This window comes from Larus michahellis, chromosome 4, assembly GCF_964199755.1.
Source record: "Larus michahellis chromosome 4, bLarMic1.1, whole genome shotgun sequence".
Classification (NCBI taxonomy): domain Eukaryota; kingdom Metazoa; phylum Chordata; class Aves; order Charadriiformes; family Laridae; genus Larus; species Larus michahellis.
In genome coordinates this window covers 34241976-34268207 of record NC_133899.1, presented here as the reverse complement: position 1 = coordinate 34268207, position 26232 = coordinate 34241976, and the positions used below count along the sequence as shown (strand labels likewise).

General features: G+C 50.0%; 1 protein-coding gene across 1 annotated transcript; it reads left to right on the top strand.

Moving 5' to 3' along the window:
• Window positions 1-1783: 1783 nt before the first annotated feature.
• On the top strand, window positions 1784-25746 carry EXOC3L4 (exocyst complex component 3 like 4). The gene is made up of 11 exons (XM_074582399.1): window positions 1784-2145; window positions 6021-6672; window positions 9677-9794; window positions 10854-10979; window positions 12246-12346; window positions 14304-14399; window positions 16571-16685; window positions 18697-18819; window positions 19506-19658; window positions 20635-20756; window positions 22985-25746. Exons 1-11 carry the CDS (start codon window positions 1791-1793, stop codon window positions 23145-23147), a joined length of 2124 nt encoding a protein of 707 aa, XP_074438500.1. The 5' UTR covers window positions 1784-1790; the 3' UTR covers window positions 23148-25746.
• Window positions 25747-26232: the final 486 nt, after the last annotated feature.

Genomic DNA, 26232 nt, shown 5'->3' with positions numbered 1-26232 from the left:
AGCGTGGGCGTGTGTGATGGTGCTCCAGACAGCTGAGGTGGGTGAGCTTACCCGGACCTCTGCCCTGCAGAGCTGCCCACCCACCACTGCATCTCCCCAGGACCTCCTGAGGCACGGAGGGGCTCTCAGTTTCTGTGGATCACGCCTGCGTTATCCAAGCTCGCTCGCTGCGGAGAGGATCGGTTCGGTTGGTACCAGGGTGTGTATCCCCTCTCTTTCTTTGCCCATGGGCTCACCTCTTATGGTCCTCCTGCCCTGGCTCCCTCCACTGCACAGCTCACCCCTTTGATCGATGCTGCTGCTCTGCTGCAGCCACAGAGCCCCCGTGCAGGGTTTGAGCTAGAGGCTCAGCTCCCTTCCTACTGAAATCCCTGAGAAACGAGGTACCCTCCTCTCCCTCCCACACACTCTATGGGTTGCGGTGGGGTGAGGTCCCGAGCAAGGCAATCAATGATTAAATATCCCCCTGAGAGGGTGCGACGCAGGGGCTGAGCCCCACGGTGCCAGCAGCTCAGCAAACCCCTGGGAAGATGCAGTCCCTGCAGTTTATAGCCTGTGAAATAACCATGCATGAGGGAGTGAAACTCTGGCCAAACTTGGATCGAGGGAGGATGAGATCTATTTTCAGAGTTCCAACATGTCTGTTCACTACAGTCATATTTCAGTCTCTGGCTCCTGTGTGCTGGACAGACCTGAGACGGGCAGTTCCTGGGTGACCTCAAGCAATAGCTGTTTCTAATGATTTAAACTGATGGCTGAGCTGCCTTGAGCCTGCTGGGGGGGAACGTGGCATTTCCCATCCTTGGAGCTCTGCAATGTACAACGTCCCCATGAGCGGACCGTGTTAGCTGGTGACCTGGTGAGAGCCCTTTGCAAGGCAGGGAAGGCAAAACCCCTCTTCCCCCCTTCCCAAGCACCCAGGCCAGCCCTCAGGGAGGGCAGACGATCTGTCTGCAGGAGGGCAGGAGCTGAGCAAGCACAGCGGATATGACTACAGCCTGGGAGCACTGACAGGAGCACTTCTGTTGAAATCTGAAGTCTCCTGCAGCAACCCCTGCTGCTCACGCAAGGGCTTTGCTTGGCCCTCGAGATACTCATTCTCAGCATGCCAGGACGCAGGGCGCTGAGGTGGGATGAGCGATGAGAATCTTTACCACATTGTACAGCCTCCCGCAGAGTAACCATGACAATTCGGAGTGTGGAGACTGCTGTGGGCTTGATCGAAGGGGCTAGAGCAGAGCTCAGCCACCTGCTGGGGACTGCTCACCCCTGGGACGCCTTCCGTCAGCGGCAGGTCAGGGCTCAAGCAGAGCAGAAACAGCAGCATGACCCAAAGTTGCTGTATCCACATCAGAAAGTGGCAGCACCTCAGTGAGGCTCAGGAAGCATTATCATGCCTACGTGGCTGGAAATCCACCGAGAAGAATGGAAAATAAAAACATACCTTGTTACCCAACAAAATGGTACGTTTACACACAGTGATTCCTTGGTGCTGGAGAAATAGGTGCCACTTCACTGATTTATGGAGTTAAGTAGAGCTTTCCAAAGCTAAAAGCAGGACAGCACCCTTTGTCTGTGGGTAGTGTGATTGTTTCAGTTGCTACAGACCAGAACAGCTTGCTCTGTCCTTGTATTAGGCACAGGAAAGGGATGGGCCAGATTTTCAGTTCAGGACTGACGTTGGAGACACCGTAATACCTTGTTATGAATGTCTCATTTAATTCTGTTGTTTTTACGCATTTCAGTGGTTACCATCAACCTGCTCGGAAAACCCCTTGTTGAAAGGCAAGATGAATAGAAATACAGAGTTAGCCCCAAGGAGCGTGACCGAAGAACCAGCCTCTCCGACAAACAGTGCAGGGAAGGAAAAGATGGAGGTTGCTTCTGAATTGGGCAGCCCAACTTTGCATAGCACGGACAGTGGGTTCTTTGAAAGAGGTATTAAAACAATGTTAAGCATCCGGAAATCAAAACGAAGTCCAAACAAAGAGAAAGGAAAGGAAGGTACTGGTACATGGAAAGGAAAACGAATTTCTTTGCGATTCTCCAAGAGCTACGAGGAGAACAAACCCCCAGTCTGTAATGGTGTGGAGGAGATCGGTGAGAAGCTAGAAGCAGAGCCCATTGAAGGAAAGCCTCTGTCAGGTAAGAAGCAAAACCACAAGTGTAATTTGCTTGGCAGTATATACGTAACCTTCAACTAATTTACACTTTGCATGTCTCGGGCCCAACGGAGATGCTAAAGAACCAGGCATCCCATTACGGGGCAGAGACAACTGTCACCCCTTGCGCAAACTCGTTGGGGTGTTACCTGGCCCAGCCCGGGCAGGTCGCCCATCACCGAACAGGCTGTTCTGTGGCCTCCACTACGTTAGTTTAACCATATCCACAACCTGCCTACAATCAACACATCAACGTGTTGGCTCACATATCAGCAGACATATTGCACATCATACATATCAGTCACCAATCTGCTGATCACAGTTTGGGAACTGCTGGTCTGACAGTATTCGGAAGTGCTATTCCTACACTATTGCCTGCATTGCACTTTTGGACAATTTCTGCTTTTTAGCTCTCAGGCTGTATTCTGTAGGTTGCTGCAAGGCCTTGAAGGGGGAAAAAAGATGGCTTGGATGTGATCTGCTTCGGCATCTCCACTTTGTTTCCTAATCTTAGAGACTGCCGTGCAAAGGGACCTCTGCAGACGCTTTTACTCTCTTAAGCTGACTTTCCATCTATTCTTCTCGCAACAGCGCTGCTGCAAGTATTTGTTTGGTTTGTTTTCCCCAGGCTGGTTACTCTCACGCATTTTGTCAGCGTTATATAGACGGCTCTTAGTCAAATTAAAATAATTACCTTCAGCATAACTCTCATCTTTCCCCAAGTGTGGGCAAACTGCAATGACTTTGATCTTAGTTTGCGCACCATTCTCCTCCACCCTCTCAAGGCAGAGGTACTACAATGCACCCACCAGGAGATAGACTGAAGTGGGTCAACATGGCTTAACCTTTCCTCAGCCTAAATTTCTAGGAAGAAGTTCTTGGCCTACTGCATAGCATGTCATGGGAATCAGGTAGAAGGGCTGACGTTGTCTCACTGCTACAACGTGCTCTACTGTGCCATGAAGTTACTTACTGCTTTGCACTGATACATTGTGAGGCTGGTAAGCTGGATCTGAGCCCATCTCAAACTTTGCTGGTCTGGTCTCACAGGGTCATAGATGAGGAGCGACAGGAAATGTTACCATAAGCCCTTTTCATCTCCTGCAATAAACAAGCTGAGGAATTGCATTAATAAGGCCCATCCTGTGCCCAATAACTTGTGATTGGCCTAGACTAGAGCAGCTCTGTCAGAAATACATCCCATCCTGAGATAAATATGGCAAGCGATGGAGACTCCACCATGTGCACCATTAAGCTGCACAATGGTTAATTGCCTTTCAATTGTCTTCCTTCAACTACCAGCTGGCTGGTCTTGTATTGCTAAATTAAAGATCCATTTAGCACCCAATATCACCTCCCTGAATAATTATCCTAGATGGTGATTAAATGGTGTTTTCTCACTTTGATAAACAGAACAGAATGTACTCCTTTAGTCTCTCACTGCAAGCACTTGTGCAAACACAGGGTTTACATTAATTTTCTAGAAGAGACTAAGTTAATTGGCACAATCTCCCTTCCCTCTGAGTGCAAAAGAAACTGTAGCTCCATATAGGAACTCAAAGCTTCATGCATTGTATGCTGCATTAATACTTGGGTTATTTGGTATGTGTCTGTCTTCATATAGATACTCTTATGCTGCACAGATTATTTGGTGCATATGGGATAAAATCTGTGTGCAGACAAGCCCAGGGGCATAAATCACAGGCTATGAACCAGTCCTTCATATCTTTGACTGCTTTCCAATTTTTCTGTATCATTTTATACGTGTATGTCCCAGAAGGACGCATGCCTAAATAATACACTTTTCCTTCTCCTCTTTAATGTTGTGTTATGCCCAGTATCACAGTGGGATCTCCTGTTCAGAGCATCCGTTATGATGCTGGAGATGGTGAGAGCTTCTCGGGGCCTCTCAAAAGCTAACAGTACTCTTGGATCTCCTCAACACGTGGCAAATACTTCTTATATTACTGGCAAATAGGCAGTAGTCCTTGCACCAGCAAGGTCTGAAAAAGAAATGGGAAACTCAGTAGACCTCAGCCACTTTGGAGGTAACGGTATTTAGTGACGTTCCCCCAGCCTCAGCCAACACCAGCCAGTACTGGTAGTGGGTGCCAAAAGCACAGGAGGTGGGGGAAAACACAGTGAGACCTGAACACCAGGAGAAAGCACCGACAGGTTTGGATCCCCCTCCAATGCACACGTGTCCCCACACCATCCAGGGACAGCAGTGCTCACTGCTTGGAAAACAAATGTCACAGGTGAGATGCTTGGCAACTGACGGTAGGTTTATATACAGATGGTGAACAGCCTATCAGCCAACTCTGAACCACCCCAGGTGTGTGAACTCCACATACCTGTCATACTTTGGTATTTCTCCATTTCCTCCTGCTGGGACCCCGGGACCACCATCCCAGAGACTCCCCTCAGTCCCCAGCAAAAGGGTTATTGCAGATTGCAGTAACTGCGGAGCGAGAAGCTGTGGCTTCTGGTCCTCCACCAGTCCCTCTTTTTGGTTGAGAGGAGGCTGAGGACACAAGCACTCACAGAATGTCTCGTAAATGTCTGGAACAGATAAGAAGCATCTTTCAGAGGCCATTTGCTGTGATAGGCACAGGCTGGAAAGGATGGCCAGCCATGTATGAGCCAGTGTCTAGCTTGCTGCCTCTGTCCCTGCATCTCAAGGAGTCCTCGTAATACAAATCACCAGCGACAACCTCTGCAGTTTTGAGTAAGCATTTTGCTCAGCCTTCAGAAATGCAGGAGCCAGTTTAGTCATGACGTTAGTTGGGAAAGTGTCTTAGGAGAACTTGGTAATGCACAAAATCAGGACAGGAGGGGAGCCCAGGTTTTGCCCAGTATCCCGCTCCCCCTGGGCCTTGGTATCTCTGGAGGACATAGTGGTGGTTAGGCTGGGGGCAGACATGACCCCATAATGAGATGTCTGACCTGGGAGCTCAGAGGGCCCAAGGAGGTCTGTCCCATTGTGCTCCGTCCCACCCCTCCAGCTGGACCCCTGGACACCAGAATCAGAGAATCAGAATTGGAGAAGGTTTGGGTTGGAAGGGACCTTAAAGATCATCTAATTCCACCCCCCAGCCCTGGGCAGGCACACCTCCCACTAGACCAGGCTGCTCAAAGCCCCATCCAGCCTGGCCTTGAACAATTCCAGGGATGGGGCAGCCACAACTTCTCTGGGCAACCTGTTCCAGTGCCTCACCACCCTCACAGTAAAGAATTTCTTCCTAATATTTAATCTAAATCTCCCCTCCTTCAGGTTAAAACCGCTACCCCTCAGAAAGACCCTTCCTGGCCTTCTTGGGCAACGTGCTGGAATGCCCTTTCAGCCAGACATGCTGTGCGCAGTGCAGCAGCAGAGCTGTGCTGAGTACACTGGGAAACAAGGGCATCCCTGCCAAAGGAAATCCTGCTGGGAGGGTATATCACAAACTCCTCCTGCTGCCAGTCCCACTCCAGCTCCATGCTAACAGAGGGGAAGAACCAGCAGTAGTTTTATGCAGCCGGAGATCCCAGTGCCCCTCTGTGCAGCCTCCTCAGACATTGCTTGAGGTTCTCCTGCAGGGCTATAATCAGTTTTTTGGATATTTCCTACCTCTGAAACCAGCAGTTTGGAGATGTGGCTCAATTTGCAGTGATTGCATTCCCACTGCTTTCTTCTCCTGTGTCAAACAGGAGCTGGAGTGATCGGGGAGGGGGGGGGGGGGGGTGTCGGGTCAGTCTCAGGGACACTGCTGGGACCTGGCCCTGCAAGCCTCCCTGTGGGGCATCTTGTCCTGTTACCAACCTGTCAATCACCTAACGCCTGCTTTGTCCCAACCCCTTCCCCCCTTCTTTCCGCAGTAATGGAAATCAATGAACTTATTCAGAAAAGGCAACTTCTGGAAGCGTTTGCAAGCATCAAGTACTTGGAAGATGAGACTATTGCTGAACGGGATGCTGAGAAATACAAAGATAACCCCCAGGAGTTTGTGAGGAAATCCAAGGATGTGGATTTGCTTTATAACTCCATCACAAATGCTATCCAGTCCATCGTGGTGGGAACACTGGAGCATCCCACTGTGGAGGATACCATGCTGACCTCCCTGGTGACTTTAATTGCCCGTGAAGAAGCAGCTCATCCTAACACAGGCAACGCTGCTTGTCCTGGGTTGGACTTGCTCGGCACACCCAGAAAGTGGAGGGAGGAGTGGAGGGAAGCTATCAAAGAGAGCGCTAGAAAGAGAGTCCAGAGAGTACCCATGGCATCGAAGGAAGAAGAGAGTTCTTGGCTTGATCTCCACTTAGGTTTCCTCCAGAAACACCTGAGCGAAGACTTACTGAAAATCAAGTTATCAGTAAAAAAGTGCTATCCAGAGGAGTACAAGGTGTGTGACATATATGTGGAGGCTTTTCATAATGCCATTGCCTCGCACTTGCAAGATCTCACCCATAGACCACTGGAATTCAATGAGCTCTACACCTTGCTCGACTGGGTGGCCAACACCTACCGCAGGTAAGATGCTACTCTTGCCACGCTGCTTCATCCTCCTCCGGAGAGCGGCGGGGCCGCAGGGTGCTTTGAAAGCACCAAGCTTTTTTCAGTTTCCTGAGCAAGCAAGAGAGACACAGTCACTTCTACAGTAGAACCAGATAGCTAATCTATTAATAGGTGGGGACAAAGGTTTGTAGATAAAACACTTGCTGCTTTTCACAGATCTAAATTACCTCGTTTTCCCCTTCATCTCCCACTCACTGTTCTCACATGCCAGGAAGCTCCTCCTTGCAGCACTGATAAACCTGCTCACTTTCTGCAAATATTTTGCAAGGTCCAGCAGCAGCTGCTCAATGACTTTTCCAGGCGCAGGGAGGGAACTATTGTGGGGGGGGTGGGGGGGGGACTCTGCCTTCTTCCTGTTTAATTAAAACTGTGATGCGTTTGGAAACAGGCCACGTTACCCCCCACGTTCAAGGGTCAGAGTCATGGCGAGGAGGTGCCAAGACATCACTGTGTGGAATTAGCCACATGAAAGCAAAAGCTCTGGCTCAGACGTATCCACTACTTGAATGGGAGGCCCATGGTTTTTAGGACCTGTTAAAGCTCCCTGTAATTCAGGTGTGACTAAAATGTTCTAGGAGCTGCATAGACACACCAAACGCCATCCTTAGGGCTCCCTGCGTGTGGGGAAGTAAAGGCAGGAATTCTTCACAACAGTAAAAACAGTATAGCTGGACATTGCCTCCTCTTACAGCCAAAGGAGACATCTAAGATAGGCACCAGTAGAAGGTCCAGGCATTGTGTGTCCTCAGTTGTTCACTGGGCCCATCACCGCAGCCCATCATTCCAACACCAAAGAGCTCCTAGACTAAACCCAGCAGAAATACAGAGTGGGGTGGAGAGGAGGAGAGAGGCAACAGCCACAGGAGATGGGTCTGCTAATAAGCACATAAGAACAACCGTGTCAAAGCAAAATCGTGTCTCCCCCAGCAGCTGGTCTCCAGGAATGGTCTGAACCAGATGCCCAAGGACGGGACAAACGCAAACGAATTGACACCCCTCAAACAAACCAAAAAGGGGGTGAAGGCAGGAGTATCAGGACTGAGTCAAACGGTGGGCAAAAACGGACAGGGAGGGGGCAGTGGTGGAGCAGGGCAAGCTGCAGTGACACTTGCCCACACAACTCCTAGCCTGGGCAGCTTTTGGCGCAGGGATGTTTGGACCACAGATGGTCTTTGTTTTGAACAGCCCTGAACAGATTTATTCTGTGAACTTGCCTAGTTGCTCCTAAAACCCCATTTACGGTGTGATGACTGTAATGACATGTGTAACTCCCTCGGCATCACGGCACTGGCTGACCAGCATTATGGCAGGACCGCTATGGGAGTGACGCCCCTGCCCATTGCCCCTCTCCCTCACGTGTCCCTGTCGATCCCATCTGGAAGGAAATTTCTGCATGTCCCCAGCCCTTAGGAACTATACTGCACCCCAGTATTGCAGGAGAGGGGGGAAGAAATGAGCTTCAGCAGCCAGGTTCTGCACCAAAGAAAAGTGCCCCCATCATATTTCTCTAACTTGCTGTGAAAGAGCTTATTGAGAGCTTGCAGCTGTTTTGGGATCTGCTTGCAATCACCTTGCTGGGTTGGGCTGTTTCCATTTGATTTTCCCATCCTGAAAGAACTTCATTCCTTCTTGGGACCTATGCCAAAAAAAGAAGAAATTGCCCGACCCAAACTCATTATCGATGCTACAATTCAAACAAATGGGAAAAAAAAAAGAAAGAGAGGGGAATAAGCTCCTCAAGTATACATTTGAGCCAGTCCTTTCAGTCACAGTGGAGAGTTTGTATTTAAATCTGTGGTGTCCTTTTAAATGAGCAGCAGACCCCTGCGGCAGCTGGGCTGTGCAGTGCTCCGCATGCAAATCGACCTCTCCAGGAAATCTCAACCATGACTGTGGGGACATTGACCCCAGGACACTATCAGCAGGCTGAGCTTTTTTTCTGCCAAGCAGTCGCTCTGCACCATCCTGACCTCGTACGGTACAATCCTCACTTGGATCCAAACCTAGCCCTGTGCTTGGTGCTGGTTTGGCAATGGGAACGGTTTTTTGATGGTTCAACTGGCTGTGTGTAGGACATTGCAGCTGTCTCCCTTGCTAACCAGGTGACTGCTTGCAACTTATTCAAGTGCCTGAATATGTTCTTCTTTCTCCTCTCCACCTTCATCACCCTGAAAGACGCAATGCCTCCACAGTCGGTGGCAGATTGCAGGGGTGGCACATTCAATTGTACAGGCTAATAACGGGTTTCTTGCCCTGGAGGGAGAAACACAAGCGCTCCCTCCCTTTCCCTGCCTTCCTGCTAATCAGCTGGCCTGATCACACTGCAATCCAGAGGAAAGCGAGTGGCAAAGTCGTCTGTCATCTTAGCGCACTTTGTAGTCAGACTCCATAGCTGCACGTCCACCCACCGCTTCCATCTGCGGAGGAAGCGCGGTACGGTGATGGCCAGTGTCCCAGGTGTGGGAATGGCTTCCAGGGGCTGCCCTGCACGGAGCAGGACCTACTCTGCCACCTCCCCTCACTAGGGATAACACACAGGAACGAAGAACAGGCTTGACGTGAGCTGTGATGTGACACCAGAGAGACCAGCTAACTCCAGGGCAGCACGCTGCTACAGGAATTACCCTGAAAGGCATCTCGCAGGCTTGTAGTCAAATGAATCAGCTTCAGGTTGTTTATTTAAAAAGTAAATTCTCATAGCACTTTTCATGTCCAAACAACTCAGAAGTCTCATGATTTCTAAGGTGGGCTGGAACCTTAGATCATTTTGATTTTGAATAATTAGGATTTTGAATAGCGAGGAAAGATTTTCTTGTTAAAGCTTGAAAACAAGCATCGCAATTTAAGCTTTAAGTATATTTCTCGCGGCTTAATAATCATGTAGCTCATGCCACATGAATATTCCATCAGTTTACTTACACTCCAAGGCAACATAATTTGTTCGTTTGAATCTTTCCAGTGAACTCTTTCTGGGTCACCCTGATCTCAAACCAGAAGTTAAGACAGAAAACCTGTCCCTGCTGTTAACACCAGATGATTGGGACAAACTGAAGAACGACTACATCACTTCTGCAAAGGTGAGAGCTTTGACCTTGCCCCCATGTGCCCCCCAGGGAGGGTAGGGGAGTCCCAGCCTCCCAGGCAGAGGTCTTGGATGGCTGCCTCATGGTTCCCAGCCCCACCAGGTGCTGAGTCCTGCCAGCGCCACGCAGAACGGTCTTTAAGCAAAAGCAAAAAATCCTGAACACCAATTCTGGGACTGAAGCAGGCCATGAGCTTTAATCTGGGTAACCACAGAGCCAAAAGGACTGTAACAGACCCAGACAGTATGTCAGAGGCATACTGAAAGATCATAGCTGGGCCTCATCAGACTGAAAGCATTGCAAAGTTGGGTGTAAAGACTTTTTAGCTGCTGTTTTCACTGTGTGTGATCTCCTCCAGCACATCTGAGGCTTGCTATAGCCAGAAAACTTTGGGCTTGTCCCCGACAGAGGACCTCCCCATGGTTCAGCTCCTCCTCAGGCCATAGGAAGCCCCTTCTGCAGTTGTCTTTCTGCTGTCCTTGGCTGGGACCCTGTGTAAGACTACATGGTTTCCTGGCTTTTTGGTGGGCTCAGACATTTCCTCGCAAACCATGTCTGAACCAGGGCACAGCTGAAGGTGAGATCAAGATACCCAGCTGAATAAAATCGGTGTTGCTCCTTCGTGCTGGTGAAGGATTGTTTTGTTTCACCGGCAGCAAGATTGATTTATCAGCCAGGACTGAACGGTGCTGCCACTTCCACAAGTGGCTGTACCGCCAGAAAGGACCAGTTTGATCTTTAATCCTGACCTTGTGCATTGCACATGCTGGAGGACTTTGCAATCAAGCAGTCAAACAGCTGACACGATATTTCCGTGTCAGGAAAATGATTCTGCCTTGATTTGAGAGTACCTTGCCCCAACACAGCACAGCTCCTGGTTTTTCCCAAGTTCCTGGGTAGGCCGACAGGGTCTGGAGCAGGACCTTTGACTGCTCACCTTTCTGTGCCCCACACGTGAATCTCACACACATGCCGACGGAGCAAAACGCCGCTTTACTCATGCTCGCTTCGTTATCCTGAGCTGCATATTTCCTTCCTACATTTAACATTTAGGGGAAAATCAAAAGCTATTTTGGAAACATCCTGCGACTGGAGGTCACGGAGAAGTGGGAGAAGGAAGTTCATCCAGAAGTGAAGGAAAACCTCTACCGCTCCTCGCTCTCCTTTGATATTCAAACGGTATTTAATTAGCTGGGACCAAGTGTGGGGGGGCTCTGTGGCTCCAGGGAAACTGGATCATTACCTTCTGGGGTGGAGGTACCGCCTCCTGCGATAGTTTATGTTAGTCACGCACTGTCAGAATACATTAGAGCAGAAAATGCAGTTTATTACAACTTTTAGCTCTCCCGCTTGCCTTCTAGCTGCAAATTAAACCTGCTGTCAATTGTGTCAGCAACATAATAGGCAACTGATTTTAAAGTCCTTAAATCTCTTTGATTAGAAAGAAGAAAGAGAAAGGAAAAAAAGGCGGAAAGAAAAGGTTTGTTAGAAAAACCCCTTGGCTGAAAGAGCAACTTTGTCCCGGGGCTGCGGCAGCCGCAGAAAGGCCGTAGGCAGTGACAGCCACTCCAATTTAAAGAGTACAAAAAACAAAAGCTCCTACTAGCTTTAGGGACTACAGGGTAGTAAAGCCAGGAGGGGTTTGGATTCATTCTCCTCACTCAAAGGGTTGAGTCATTTCAATTAAATAATACCAAAAAAAAAAAAAAAAAAGAGAGGGAGAGAGAAAGAAAGAAAGAAAGAAAGAAAATCAAAGAGTTTTGCCGGCTGCCGTGACTCATTTTCCATAGAGGAATATTACACGTTGTATGATCACCACGAAGGCAGGTCTGAATTGGATTAGCAGATGGGTAGGATGCCTCGGGAAGTGTGGGAGGGGGACGGCAGCCTGCCTCACTCCGGAGAGGCAGCCAGGTTTGCGGGAATGGGAATCAGGGAGGAGCCCCAGTGCAAGCAAGACTCCAGGGTGATGCCCGACCCTCTGTGCGGCCCTGGTGTCGCTCCTGAGGAGTGGGCTTGTGTGTGCCCCAGGGACGGTGCTTAAAGCCACCCTCAGCGTGGGGACACGGGAACAGCTCAGGTCCCCTTGGGCATTGGGTTGGGGATTGATCCCTCCCGCAGATCCCTCCAAAAGAGGAGGATGGCACCAGGGTGGCTCGTGGCTCCGGTTGACACCACATCTAGCTCATGCTCAGACAGCAGAAGGACATGGGGCCATTAGGGATGGATGGTTGTGCCACAGATCAGTTTGCACCTCTTGGCCCGTTCCAGATTATTATTTTAAAAACTGCCAGAGAATAATAAAAACCTCCTGGCAACAAGTCGGCTGTTTCCCCCTTTGCTAAGCGAGTCATTTTTATTAACCAAAGCTGCACGAGATCCTTGCAAAGGATGTTTCTCCCATGCTTGTCATGTTCACTGGCGTTTTTTCATGCCCTTCTCTAGATCATCGGGGAACACATGAAGATATCTGGAACCATCAGCAGAAGCCTGGGAGCGCAAACGCTTGAGCTGTGCCTGGCAGAGCTGCACGAATTCATACCAAGGTCATCGCCGCTCTGGGCAGCACATTCCTTCCAAATGAGTCCCACATTGGTAAAAAAGCAGGGAAAAGGTCTGTGCATTGGGCCAGACGCTGGCACCGAGCAGGCACGGGCCTGCTCCTGTGAGAATTAGAGATCTCAATAAGCCCAATAATGAGCAAACAGCAAAACAACTTGGAGTCATAAACAGACCCAGATGGGATTCTTGTGAGTCCCAAAATCTGAGGTTAGAGCTCCAAGAAGGAGCTGCTGGCCAAAAAGGGATGGGACCACTGTGGTCCCATCTATCCAGGACCTTTGTGGCGTTGGATGCTGCAGCTACAGCCACAAGCAAGCAGCAGTTATGGACCCCCAAACCCAGAGCCTGCTTGCCCAAAATACCATCTAGGTGTCCCAGCATGAGTCCTGCTGAGAGGGATTTCTCCCGCACCTCATGGCTATGGGCATAAAAATGGCTGATGGGTGGGACCCTCTCTGTTACAAAAAATATATAGCTAGACCACCTTCTGAGTCTTTTTTAAAACCTAGTGGGTGTCCAAAGGACACAGGACCCTGCACCTTTGCTGAAATAACGTTTTTCTGCTTGGTAGTCCCCGAGTTACGGCCTTAGATCTTCCCCCCTGCAGTGTGCTTTGGGGATGCTCCAGGGTAGATTTTTGGTCCCAGCACAGCGACACGCTGCCTGGCCCTTCCGGTGGGGCTGTGTTTCGGGGGGGTTCACAGCCGCTTGCCGGAGCAGCGATTTGTGGAGGAGAAAGGCCATTCGGCATGAATCAACTCTGAGCGAGACTAAAAATAATTTCACATTAACCTTTGAAGTTTCCCACCTCCGGCAGGCGCTGAGTCGGGTGTTTGCTAATAGGCGTTTTGCAGAAGCGAGGGTGGGGAGCGCGAGCGCTGCTTTCTCAGATCGTGAACCCGGGGCATGGCAGGTGTCCAAAGTGAACCAAAGGCAGTGCTTTCCCTCCTAAACCCTCATCTCCAATAGCCCAACCATCTACACCTGTCTCCCATACCCTGAGCGAGCAGGGTAATTCAAACCAGCTATTTGGCTTGGAAGGCCACCTGGGTTTTTGAGGAGAAATGCAGTACTGATATTCCGGTCTTCCTTTTTTTTTTTTTTAAAAACTTTTTTTTCTCTCCCCCCCCCCTTTTTTCCCTTTGTCCTTTTTTTTCTTTGTTCTCTTTTTTAATTTTTTTTTCTTTTTCTTTTTAAACAAAATTGGTGTAAAATGCAAGCTGGGGCAGCAAGGGCTCCCAGACAAAAGGGTCACTGAAACAAGCTTTTTCTTAACGAAACCTGAGATGCAAGTGGCTGAGGCTGGCCCTAGCAGGTTCTTTTACCCTGACAAAGAATGGGACCACCAGGTAAAGCCTGCCTGAGCACGCAGCCTCCTGCCAGCAGTGTGGACCCAGCTGTAAAACAGCTGTCAAAACCATAAAAGCAGTGCTACACAGAAACCAGCTACCCAACACACCACGCTGAGGTTGTGGGGGACAAATGTAGGTGAGATGCCCTGTTCCTAGTCACCTTCTGTTGTAAAATCATCCCTGAGGTCAATCCTTTCCTTGTGCTGATACAGTGATTAAGAGGGCACCATGTTACATTGCCCCAAAAGCCAGAGAAATGAAGGATCAGACTGATGAGCCTGAGTACTGCGGCCGCAATTAATCCCTCAGCGTGAGGAAGATTCAGAGATTTGGCGTGCTGAGATCCTTGGCATCCCTCCAAAAGTGATGCGTACCCGCTCAGGCGAGCGCACCCTAAACCCATAATTATCTGCCGTCTATTCCCCTCCAACGCACACGCATGTTATGACAGCTGGAAAAACCATGTCCGCATACAGAGGGGACAGGTTGGGCCAGCCACCGGTGTCTCCTGACGTTGCCGTGTACACAGAAGATGAGCCATCTGTGGTCCCTCCAACCATTAGCATTACCTACGTGTCTTCTCCTGCAGGTTCGGGGAGGAGTTCGTGGTGTGGAGCACCGCCCAGGACAGCCCCGTCTTTGCACCCTATTTTGCTGCCTACATCAACAGCTTCCACGACCTGGTGTAAGTCCCCCAAGCCGAGCTGCCGCGTCGCTGGGGTTCGGGAGGGTGGCAGCATCCAGGAATGAAAGGCCAAGGTATCCTGGGGGTGCCCCGCGGGGTGCTCACTCAGCCTCTGGCCCTTCCTCACCTCATGGGGGAGATGTTCCCCAAGAGATGCAGATAAAAGTCACTTCACTAGGGCAAAAGGGTGAGGAGACAGAGGTGGGGATGGATGCGGTACGGGGACGGACCTGGTGCTTGTGTGAAAGCTTTAAACTCATTTTCAGCCCATCTTTTTCAACCTCAGAGGAGGATTTCTTTTTTTTCATTTTTTGTTCTGGAGCTTGGTAGAATAAACCCAGATCACGGTCTGACGGCTGTTTTTGGCATTGGGCTGGAGGAAACTCTGTGAAAGCACTCCTGCAAATAAACCCCTGCCACGGCTGCTGGCAGGAGGAACTTCTGGGGCTTTGCATGTGTTAAAAATTAGTTATTTAAATCCATGAGTTGAAAAGGCCTCTGATAAACAGGTGTGCCCACCAGCTCTGACTATTAAAAAGTACTTTCAGGAGAGGGGTGGTTTCCCCATAAGTAGGACGGTGCCAGTTACTGTGTGTCCCAGGGTCTGGGCCATCAGCCTGGTGCTGTGGCACGTGGTGACCCTGCACTTCCCACCCCGCATCTGCCCACACAGCCACCACAGCCCACCGCTGATGGTGCCATGGGGAATCGGGGCTGTTCTTAAGGCACCTGCCCCGGGGGAATGGTGTGCAGCCATGCAGGGACACGGCCCACCAAGGCCCCGGAGCTCTTCAGCATCTGGGGTCGTCTTGCCATGCAGATGTGGTGCTTCGGAGGCCAACCCAACACGCAGCTAATGCCTGGGTCCGGCCACCAAGAAGCTTGAGTTGTTATCTCCAGCCCATGCTGCTGCACTGCTGCCTGCGGTGGGGATGGTATGTGCCAAATATTATTCAGGGGATGCAGAGGATTGCGTGCTGCAGTGTCTCACAGGAGGCAGCGGCTCTAGCCGCAGCGAGCACTACCGTCGGGAAGTCTCTAGATGGCACGGTCTCTCCAGCAATGCTAACCTCGCCGAGGAGCTGGCTTTCTCTCCCTCCTCCTGCAAAAAATTGCTCTCTGTTCCCTGCTGGGGACTGGCGAGATGGTGAAGGAAGAAGCCAGCCCTGGGCAGGGAGCTGGCAGGCGTTTGGGTGGTGGATTGGCTCCGCTGGGTCAAATTATTTGTCAGCCTGGGGTGACGAGTTGCTGGGCAGAGGTAGGTGCTCTGACAGCATGATATTGTGCATGCTGGACGCAGACTTCAGGTGTTCAGCAGGAGTTATGGACCTGAGCCCCAGTCTGGGAGAGAGGGTTGGTCTTATGTGTTTTGCAGTCCCGCCTGAGCATCCTCAGATATACAAACGAGTTACCAAGCAGCAGTAGGAACCCGCCGTGGCCTGTGGTCACAGCAGTGGATGTGGCACATACAGGAATGCTTGAGGACCACTGGAATTTTGGTGGTGCTGCATCAGTTCCCCTCGGAGCGTGTTGCAGCAGGGCAGGGATGGAAAGTGAGAAGAAAGCCAGAAGGTCGCAATACCCCCAAAGCCCACACATACTGCTGGGGATTTCATTAACCTCTCAGAAGTTGTATTCTCTTCCTCGTTAGTGTGAAACCTTGCAGAAGTACGCACTGTCCCTAGGAAACCCCACAGGTTTCCACCTCCATAGCTCACCGTTCCAGCTGCTGCCGATAAACGCTGCACGGAGTGAGTCAGCAGGGCTCCAAGGGACGCAGGGTCAGCAGCTTTCCCTTCTCTGGCTCTGTTATTTACTTCTCTCGGTGCCCCTCGGTGCTCTCTCAGGTACCTGGAGATCATTTAGCAGAAGTGTTGCTCAAGTGAAAAAGTAACCAGCCTGCGCAACTGCTCCGCGTGGTTGAACCTGGTGAGGAAATAGGTGTTTTTTTAAGCACAGTTACTCAGATGTGATTAATTTTCAGTGTATGGATTGTGCAAAAAGAGTCATTACTTTCACTCATTAAGTGTTTCCAAAAGGAAGTGTACCAGATACACAAATTTATTTAAAAATAATGCCCAAGATGGCAATCTGGATAAAACGCTTAGGGCAGTGTAATAGTTTACATTTTAACTTCAACCCACTGGTGGTGTCTCTCTCTCCCTCTCCAGGTCAGGGTTAGAAACAGTGTTTAAAGTCAACACTGAGGAACTGCAGAAGATTTTGTCAGCTCTGACAAGGAACTTCACAAATATTTTTCTAGATAAATTAAGAACAAAAGCACAGGTAAGAGGATCTTGGCCACACTATTTCCCAAATATAAGGGGTACGTGCAGGACCACTGCAGCAGCTGAGGGCCATTGCCCTTCCCTTGTCTCACCAACCACATCTTGTTTTGCAGCACATGACATTATGGTCCCTCCAAAATGCATCGTGCCTAACGTTTGTAGAAATCCTCCTTAACCCAAAGTGACAGTTTTGGCATCCTGGGAGTTTTTCATTATGAGCAATGAGACATTTGTCAGGCTGTTTGCTTTACTACAACGGCGACCAAAAGAAAAGGGTATTTAGTGACTTCCAGCATCTCAGGTAGAGCAGTGGGGGGGAACCTCACCCATGGTGAAGCACCAGGGAGGTCAGCACCAATGCGACATTTTTCCTTCTATCAAAACATTTGGATTTTTCAAGCCTTTGATTTACTCTCGCTTATTCATAGCTCTGCCATCACAGTCGGTTATCAACCTCTTCAGACAGGACAGAATTCATTCTGGTACAGGTGATTTTTCCAGGCTGTTTCTATGGTGAAGAAAGACTGAGTCTTTCATCGTGAGGATGCTAAAGCTCTGCTATCATCTGCTAAAGCTCTGGTATCAGCCTAACTTGCGTTAAGAGGCCTAAAAGGCAATGATGTGCTGCAATGCAGTTTGTGCTTCCCAGGTGGGAATACCACGAGAGACCGGGAAAATTAAGCCTTTGGTCCCGCCTCTTTTCACTCACCCTAATTCACTTTCTAAATCACCAAACATAACCTTCAGAAGCCAAGACAGTCACACAACTGCTCCAATCTAAGCCAAGCCCGCCTGGCCAAGGGGGACTTTCCAGTGACTGCAGAGCTCGTGTCAGAGCCTGACGGGCAGGCGAGGAAGGAGTCAAGCCAAGGCATTGAGCAAGAGAGGAGAACTGCCGTGAGAACCGACAGCGGCCGGCTGAGACAAAGCATTTCTAAACACACCCCCAGCCGGCTGGGAGCACAGCAGGAGGGCAAAAGTGGGGGAAATAATTGGGAAGGAGATTGCCAGGAATCTAAAGACAGAGATCCTGAAAGCTAAGAGGAGAAAAGTACAAAGGGGATGGGCCAGAGAAGGGATATTTTGAATTTGGCCCTTAGGGGAGTCTCTTCCAGGTGCCACCAGAAGCCTTTAGCGAATATTGATGCGTTTCTATGCAGAGGGACATTAGCTCTAGGGACCCGGCAAGGGAAATAGCCCACTGGGGACACTTGGTCAGAGCACCTTGTACCCAGGGCAGATGGGAAATGGTGCCACCAGTCCCACGTCATCACTGACCATGAGGCATCAAGTCGGGGATGCTCCCAGCTGCTATCCCACAACCACCACATCAGAGCAGTGAGCAGAAGGAAAATCCCAGTGAGACCTTGTGCAGACGCGTGGGTCTGTAGGGAGTACAAGTGCTGTGAGCAAGGGGAGCTTGATTTCCTTTGTGGGGAAGGCTGGAGGGGCGATGGATTACTGGGCTAATTTCCAACAGATTCCCTAGCAAGTGACTTGTCACGTCCATAGCTGGTGCAAACCCATGTAACACTAGCATAGGTGCTTGCACGCCACAGCCTGTTCTAGCCATGCCTGAGTTTCCTCTGATTAACATTCACATCTGTTTCTTCATCCATACAGTAGGGATACAAATTTATTTACCTAAAGAAATATAGCCGGTGGATTAGAACGAGGCACAGAGCAGGGAAATGAGGTGTCCCAAGTAAGCCTTTAACGCCAAAGCAACTCCTGCTTGGGCAGTGATTCTTCTCCTGTCTGCACTGCGGCACCTACCCAGAAAGGGGAAACGTGGGTCTGAATTCCCTAGGGTGGAGACAGAATCCCAGCCTGCTCCATGCTGCTGCTGCCTAACTCCCGGTGTGTCTTCACGCAGAGCGGGTGTGCTGTCAGTGCTCTGTGCTTTTCGGTTCAAGCCCCCCAAGCAGGCATACGGGTGGGCACCTTCAGCAAGGGCACCAGCTAATCTGAATATTACCGGTGCCACCAGTGAGTTGGTCTTTTTGCAGCCACTCCTTAAGAAAATCCTGACCAAGGACTGGATTTTGGCGACGGAAAGGCCGGACTCGCTGGCATCAGCAATCTCGCAGTTCTCCAAGCACCTGCAGCACATGAAGGACCCCACGGGGCAGGTAGGCAGATGGTCCCGCGCCCGGGCACAGGGATGCTGGGGGGGGTTCCACTGTCATTTGCAGGCTGCGGTCTGACCTATAGACTCATCTCCAGCGGCAGGGGCTGTTTACAACCATGGGGACTGCTGATGGGGGGCAGCTCAGATATTACAATACTTTCATGTGAGAATTAGCAAGACCTTTCCTTTCTGTAGTTTAAATACGGGAAATGATGCCTTTAAAGAGGAACAAAAAGCTTTGGTGAGCATTACCACTGAACATTATCATTCCATGAGTGAAAGATGGTATGCTCCTTTCACATCTATGCAGTTGTGAAGTAAATGGGTAGGTGACAACAGCACTATACTTAAAATCTGAAAGCACCATCAAAACCTACTTTTAAAACAATCCTAAACACCCCCCTTTGCTACTGAGGAGCCAAACTGCCAACACAAAACCATGGGCTATTTCAGGGTGAGGAGTATTCCCATGGCATTCCCTTGGGCACTGCTGTCGCTCTGCGCCAGAGCAAGGGGCTGGGGGCCACTGGCTCCCTTTGGCAAAGCTGGTCCAGGCACTGCCTTCGTGCATCCCCTCTATGCCCTCGGCTGCTGCTAAGGACCCGAGGGCTTCCCTTGCCTCCTCTCACTGCCATGACCTTGCCTGAGAACAACAGCAAAACCACGAGGTTTGCTTTTTTTAACCAGGAGCTTCTACGTGACATTCATAAGTACGTGGTGAGGGAATACATCACTCAGGTCATCAAACCCAGACGGAAAATGAACAATGAGACACGGCAGCAAGTGAGTGAAAAGATGAACCAGGAAGCCGGAATCCTTAATAATATGCTCATCGATCAGGTATGTGAGTTCCCTCCTAGCATCCCCCGGTTGTCCCATTCCCAGAGGTGCGATGTCCCTACTTGGCTTCCCGAGGACTGAGGTGGCAGGCTTTCAAGGAGGGCAAGCCTCAAGAAATGCAAAAACGTGCATTAAAAGAGAGCAAGCAAGGTGGTCACTGCAGGTTAATGGCACGGACTTCCAGCCTGGTGGCTACTCTGCGGTAGCAACTTGTGCGTGCTCAGCTGGCCACTCTCCGATTGCAGCGCCGGGTGTTTTATCAAACTCCCAGACCCCCGGGCGCTTTGCGTAGGTTGGGCTACATGCCATAGGATCAAGCTCATCCTGTGGCAACTTGGTCCTGGGCCTGTTCCCCTGGGCCATGGGATGCACTTTGTCTCTGAAGGATCCCTGCACTGGGTACAGTTCATGGAGATGAGTCCAGCAAGAGGGTCCATCTGGGCACACAGTCTGCATACAGGAGGGTGATGGGGAGAAAATTGCAGCTCCTTGTGTGTTTTGTGGGTAGGCAACATCGGTCTGGGATTTCCAGGGAAACCAAAGTTGAATTTATTGGATTTTGCAGAAAGTCAAGTGTGTGGGACGCTGAACACCAGCGGGGTTGTCACTTGGCCGAGGCAGATCCCTCTCAGCAGTGAGGCACATGAAACTATTAGGCAGTGTAGGGGGGAAGGCTCTGGCACCCGCTGCTGTGCTGGGCCACAGCCGCAACGCCCTGCTCAGGGTCTGGCTCTCCGGGGTGCCCCTGAGCATCAAGGAGTGCAGAGTCGGACCCGGCGGAGCTCCTGGGAGTGCCTTGCCATTGCCACCCCCCGGCAGCACCCTGCCCGCCCGAGGGCAGCCTGTCCTGCCTGCAGCAGGGCTGTCTTACACCAGTAAAAGCGACCCGCTGCCGTGCTCTGCCCTGTCAGGTAAAAAGCATTTTGCAGGTGCTGCGCTTCCCCCTGACCGTCCTCGTGTGCCTCCTCGTTCGCAGGGCTCTGACTCCGACTGGCTCCTTCCCGCCATACACCACATCGCCAATATCATTGGGGAGAAGAAAAAGGACAAGATCAAGGAGTACGTCAAGGAGCTGTGTCAGGATTACCCAGATATCAGGTACGTGAAATGGCAGGTGCCAGAACTGCTGAGCTCCATCCTGAAGAGCACCAGCTCGCCCCAAGCCTTGGCCAAGCCCTTCATCTTCTCTTCTCTGCTGGTAGCCACACGTCAGAGATCAAGGTGCCAGCAACAGGGGGTGTCCCACCTTAGTTTTCCTTCTTTATGGCTGTATCCTTTCTCTTTTTTCACCTGTCTGCTGGGTCTTATAGTGCACACAAGTTACCTCAAAAGCCTTTTCATTTTAGAATAGAGTAGAGTAGAGGCAGAGTCGAATGCCGTGGAATGCCGTGTAATGCCGTGGAATGCCATGGAATAGAATAGAATAGGAATAGAATAGAATAGAATAGAATAGAATAGAATAGAATAGAATAGAATAGGAATAGAATAGAATTTCAGTTGGAAAAGGCCTGCAACGATCATCTAGTCCAACTGCCTGACCACTTCAGGGCTGACCAAAATTTAAAGCATGTTGTTAGGGCATTGTACAAATGCCTCTTAAACACTGCCAGGCTTGGGGCCTTGACCACCTCTCTAGGAAGTCTGTTCCAGTTTTGGACCACCCTCTTGGTAAAGAAATGCTTCCTAATGTCAAGCCTAAAGCTCCCCTGTTGCAGCTTTGAACCATTCCCATACGTCCTATCACTGGATACCATTTTATTGCTCCAAGTGAACCTTGTTTCACTGTAAAGCTCCAGGTTGCCTTTAAGCTCACCACCGGTATTAGCCCAGCTTGCCAATTTGCAGCCTCCAACTTTGGAGCAAATACTTTTTCTCCTGTTCCCAGGCTCAGACCTCAAAGCGTGGCAGACATTGACACAGTTCAGCTGCAATTTCTGAAAGGGCTTCCATGTAACCACTAAATTTTGGAATAAATTACAAATTCTTTCTTTTGTACTTTCCATTTGCTGTTCCAAAGCAGCATCTGCAAAATTTCAGGCTACTGGAAAAGTAAACAAACAAAGTGACTAGCTCTGTGCGTGGCTAAGCTTCTGCGTATCAGAAGTTACCTCCTCTTCTACAGCTCTTCTACCAACCGTTGAGAAGGAATATCAGTGGTGCAGCTAAAAACAAAAATCCATTTCATAAGAGTCATTTCAGAAAAAGACCAAAGGTTTTTGAACTGGGTTACACAGTTCCTGCTGGAGAACACTTATACAATCAAAATAAACCATGAATTTAACAAATTGCTCGGAAGACTGAAATGGACCCTCAAATATTTAGAAAAAAATTACATTAAGTATATTTTCCTCTCTCCAAACTGAAGCTCAACATTTTTCCTAAGTCTATTTAACTCAAGGTGGTCAGATATGCTTCAGGCTTATCTGTGTGGGGAAACTCAAGACGTGGACTTGAAAAAGAATAATTGTTCCTGAGTAATTTCCTTGGTGAACACACCTATCCTACAAAAAAAAAAAAAAAAAAAAAAAAAAAGCCTTAATCCCAGTGGCCAGATTAAGCTGACGAAGGAGGCAGTGCCTGTTCTGGGAAGGATGGGGGAGGTAAGTGATGGCTAGTCAGGCTTAGCTATTTGAAAATGATTTTCCAGGCAGAAAAGCCATTTACAAGGCTGTGATTTGTGGTACTTTTTAGTCATTAGCCTTAGACCAAAGCCAGGTTTTAAGGACCATCGTCTTGGTTGATCTATTTCCTGGCTTTCTGTTATTGAGTAATATTATTTTAACAATTAAGTTTGGAAAACAAGGCGGAACCTGCTGGACCTGCATTGCTTCCTGTTCAGGTCTCTGTTAATTCTTCCCCTGAGCTCTCAGAGACGTTGCCGAATTTGTATATACCGAGATTACTGGAACAGGGTATGTTTCCAAGTTGGCTTTCCTAGCTCTTATCTAATTAGTGCCTGTCAGCTTCCTAAATATTAGCATTTCCATTACTCAACTCAAAATAATCATTAAATAAAAGGTCTGCAGCCTCTCAGGAAAACTTTCGAAAGACGTCAAGTGTGTGTGGAGACAGAGGAGGAAATTCCCCGAAGCACCAGCAGCAGGAGGGTGTCCCATCAGCGCAGGGTGGTAGGAGCTGATGCTCGCCAGCTCCGTGGCTGCGGAGGCTGCAAATCCCACATCCTGGCGGCTCCTCCAGCACAGTGAGGGGTCGTTCCCTGTCGCTTTGCCATCGCCTGGCTCCATCTCCAGCATGGTGGTTGGTTGCTTACCTCTGGGCTGATTTTGCCCACCAGGACTGAGTGAGGTCTCGTTTGGTTTCTGCAGGAAGGAGCACATCCTGGCGGTCCTCGCGCTCCGGGGTCTGGGGCGCGCCAGGAGAGCGGCAATTTTTCGGCAAGGCTACCACACCCTGGAGAGCCCTGACGGTGGGGAGGGCAGCACGCTCTTCGCTGAAATTGATGCCCCAGTGATCATCAGCTGCTTCTAAACCAGAACCAAAACCATCAGTCAGCATCCTCCCTCCTCCTATGCTGCCTCTACGGCATGGTCCAAAATCTGCTACCCCACCTCGCTCCTCTGCAAACACAACTTTTTGACTGCCATGGGAAGAGGAGTAGTTTTCTGAACTTGCTACCCCGAGTTCAGAAACCCAAGGCAACAGATGTGCCAAGACACTGACCTCCTGCTAGAGCTCCTGGGCAGCAGCTCCAGCCCGGGCACTGCGTCCACCCAGTGTTCAATACAGATTTTATTGCTAGGAGGCTGCTCTGTTGTTTGGTCCAAGATTGAGTCTATTTTCAGAGAAGAGGAGAAAACCAAAAGGAGTTCACTTAGAGCTATATTAAGGCTTGGACTGTGCATTGCATAATTATACAGCAGCAGAGCAAGAACCTCCTTCATAATTAGTGTCCCTGAGCAACCGAGGGGCAGAGCTTGGGCAGGGATGTGGTAGTGCCCAAGTCTTATTTCCTCCCCTGTGAACAAGCTGGCATGACACAAGGTCAGTGACGTTGTGACCCAATGCCACAAACCACTGCCTGCCTGGGGAGGAAAACCTTGGAGGGTAACCAAACCCCACAGCTGGGACATGCAGCGCATGGACCGCTCTGCACTCCATGATGGATCCTGTGGCCTTTCTGGGGTTTCAGCAGATTTTCTTCGCTCGTGGGCTGCCTTGCAAAACTCCAGTGGGACCGAAGACCTGTTCGTGCCATCACAGCCTCTCTATGTGGCCAGACATGTCTGGATCAGACTTGCCATGTGGAGGGAGGCTCTGAGTCCTCCTCACCCCCAGGACAAGGGCTACTATGCCCCTAGTCCATTTTCTTGTATGTTCAAACGAATTTTAACAAACTTGGTACAATCTGACCGCAGTATGAAACCTAACGTGAAATGGACAGGCATAGTGCTACAGATCAGATCCTCATCTGGTGTAAACCAGCATCACCCCATTGATGGGCATGGAACACCACCGGTTTAACTCCAGGAGGGATCCAAAGCATTACATACAGCATCTGCAGGGGAGACTAAAAGAGACATCCAGCAGCCTACGGCCGTACAAATCTGATTTTATTTAATCCAATATTTTCTTTAGGTTGCCCTCCGCAGGAATTAATCCAAGACTCTGTACAGAAGCATGTTTACGATCTATCAATTTATGTGATAAATGTGGACATGGCATTGCCTTGAACACTAATTTGGCTGCTGCATAGCTTAGAGCACCAGTAGCGAGCCTCTTTCATTTCCTTTGCTCCGGTCTCCAGCAGTATAAATTCCAGCCCGGGTGAGCAGCAGGTGCTGGTGACAGGCCAAGGGAGCTGTTGTGATGGATAGGAAATATAGAGTGCGCCTTTAATTCACAATCATCACATGACAATTTTTCTAAGGTAGACATGCTACCTCCACAGTCAAGACGAGGTGTTTTTCTAAAGATGGCTTTGAAATATTAGGTGTAAATTGAGAGCTTGAGGCAGGAAAATCTGGGAGAAATTTTCTGCCCTGCATCATTCTTCTATACAGCTCGTGACAACTCCTGCCAATCCTTGTCTTGGTGACTCTCTGTATTTGCTATGGAGAAGGAGAAGTAAACTATCATCTGCACCTCTCATCAGGTTTGCAGAGCTCAGGAACACTTTGGAGATCCCCTTTGCTGTCCTGGGGACATGGTGCAATCGGGGCCCTGGATTACCCCGCCATGGGTGTGTGAGCCACATCCCCCGTCCCCGTGGTGGGGAAGGGCACCAGCGCTGAGAGATTTACATTTAATGTCAAAAGCATTGACTAAGTTGAGGGGAGGAGGGGGATAAAAAGGAGATTTCAACTTTTGCATCCTCAGTCCGAGGCGTCTAAGACTGGATTTTCAGAGGAGTGCAGGATTTGAGGCCCTAAAGCCTCAGCGGGAGCTTTTGTGCATCAGAAATTTCCCTCTGCCCTGTATGCATCTCTGATCCGAGTGCAAGGCGTCTGCGGCACAGAATTTTTCCCAAGTGCATTAAATGTACGCTGGGTTTTCAATCTTATTCTTTTACTAGCCATCTCCCCACAAAGCAGCTGCCTTTCCCCAGGCTCCAGCCGCCTGGCCCTGGGATTAGATAAAGCGCTCGGCTTCCATTTTCTAATAAAAGCAAGTTGCTGCCTGGCAGTCGTGGAGGAAAGCTGGGCACAGTGGCCTGCCTTTTGTCACAGCCTCTCCTGGGACACTCGGATCCTGCAGCCTGGCATCCTGTGATCCAGCGGCAGGAGCACAGCCTGCTTCCTCCGGGAGCTGCTGCTCTCCTGCTGCTGGCTCTTAAGCAAACCAGTTCAATGCTGACCCCTGTTAGGGAGAGACTACTGTTAAGTCCCCGTCCTTCCTCAATAGCCATGCTGGAGAAGGAGCTCCAGGGTGGGCGGGGAGCAGGGTCCTGTCCCCGCCTGGGCAGGGGATGCTCAGTCTGGGCTGCAAGAGTGGCTCCTGGAGACACCGGATCCAAGAGAGAAGAAGGGCTATGCTCTCCGCTGCTGTCCAGCCATCTTCTTTCAAACACTCGGTGTTGATTAGGACCACATTTTACATTCCAATAAAAGAGAAGAAATGCCTCTCGGGGCTTTTGTTGTGAAATATGTTGCTTTTGTAGGAAAGTGCCAAGGAGCTCACTTATTACCCCGTTAACTCCCTCTGTTTGCTGTTTCCCTGTGGTTTCCACCATCAGCCCTACTCCTGCCCCACTACACAGTTACATTCCCCACCGGGAGTCGCAGCTCACTTTTACCCTGGAGGGACCAAGCGCAGATACATCCTCCAGTGAATAAGGCTTTCTCAAAAGTATCCAGCTAAATGGAAAGCCAAACTCTCTCCAGATTTAGTTTCTCAGGGGTGAACGCTGCATTTCGGGGGGGAGATCTGGCACAGCTCACAGCACTGTGTGGGTGGTGACAGATTTTTATTTTTTTTGTTTCAGAGGTCTCTGCTGTTTCACAACACTGTTCGTTTCTGGTTTGGGGTGAAAAGGAGTGCTTCCAGTACTCTCTGTCCAAGGGAACAGCGTCCGCAGCCAGGGTGGCCCACAGGATGGCATTTGCCATCTGAGACT

Bases quoted from the DNA above. Each gene is read 5' to 3' on its own strand.
- EXOC3L4 (XM_074582399.1), top strand. From the start codon at position 1,791: ATGAATAGAAATACAGAGTTAGCCCCAAGGAGCGTGACCGAAGAACCA. The intron at 10,980-12,245 runs GTATTTAATTAG...GCCCTTCTCTAG, and splicing joins TCTCCTTTGATATTCAAACG to ATCATCGGGGAACACATGAA. The intron at 12,347-14,303 runs GTCATCGCCGCT...CTTCTCCTGCAG, and splicing joins CTGCACGAATTCATACCAAG to GTTCGGGGAGGAGTTCGTGG.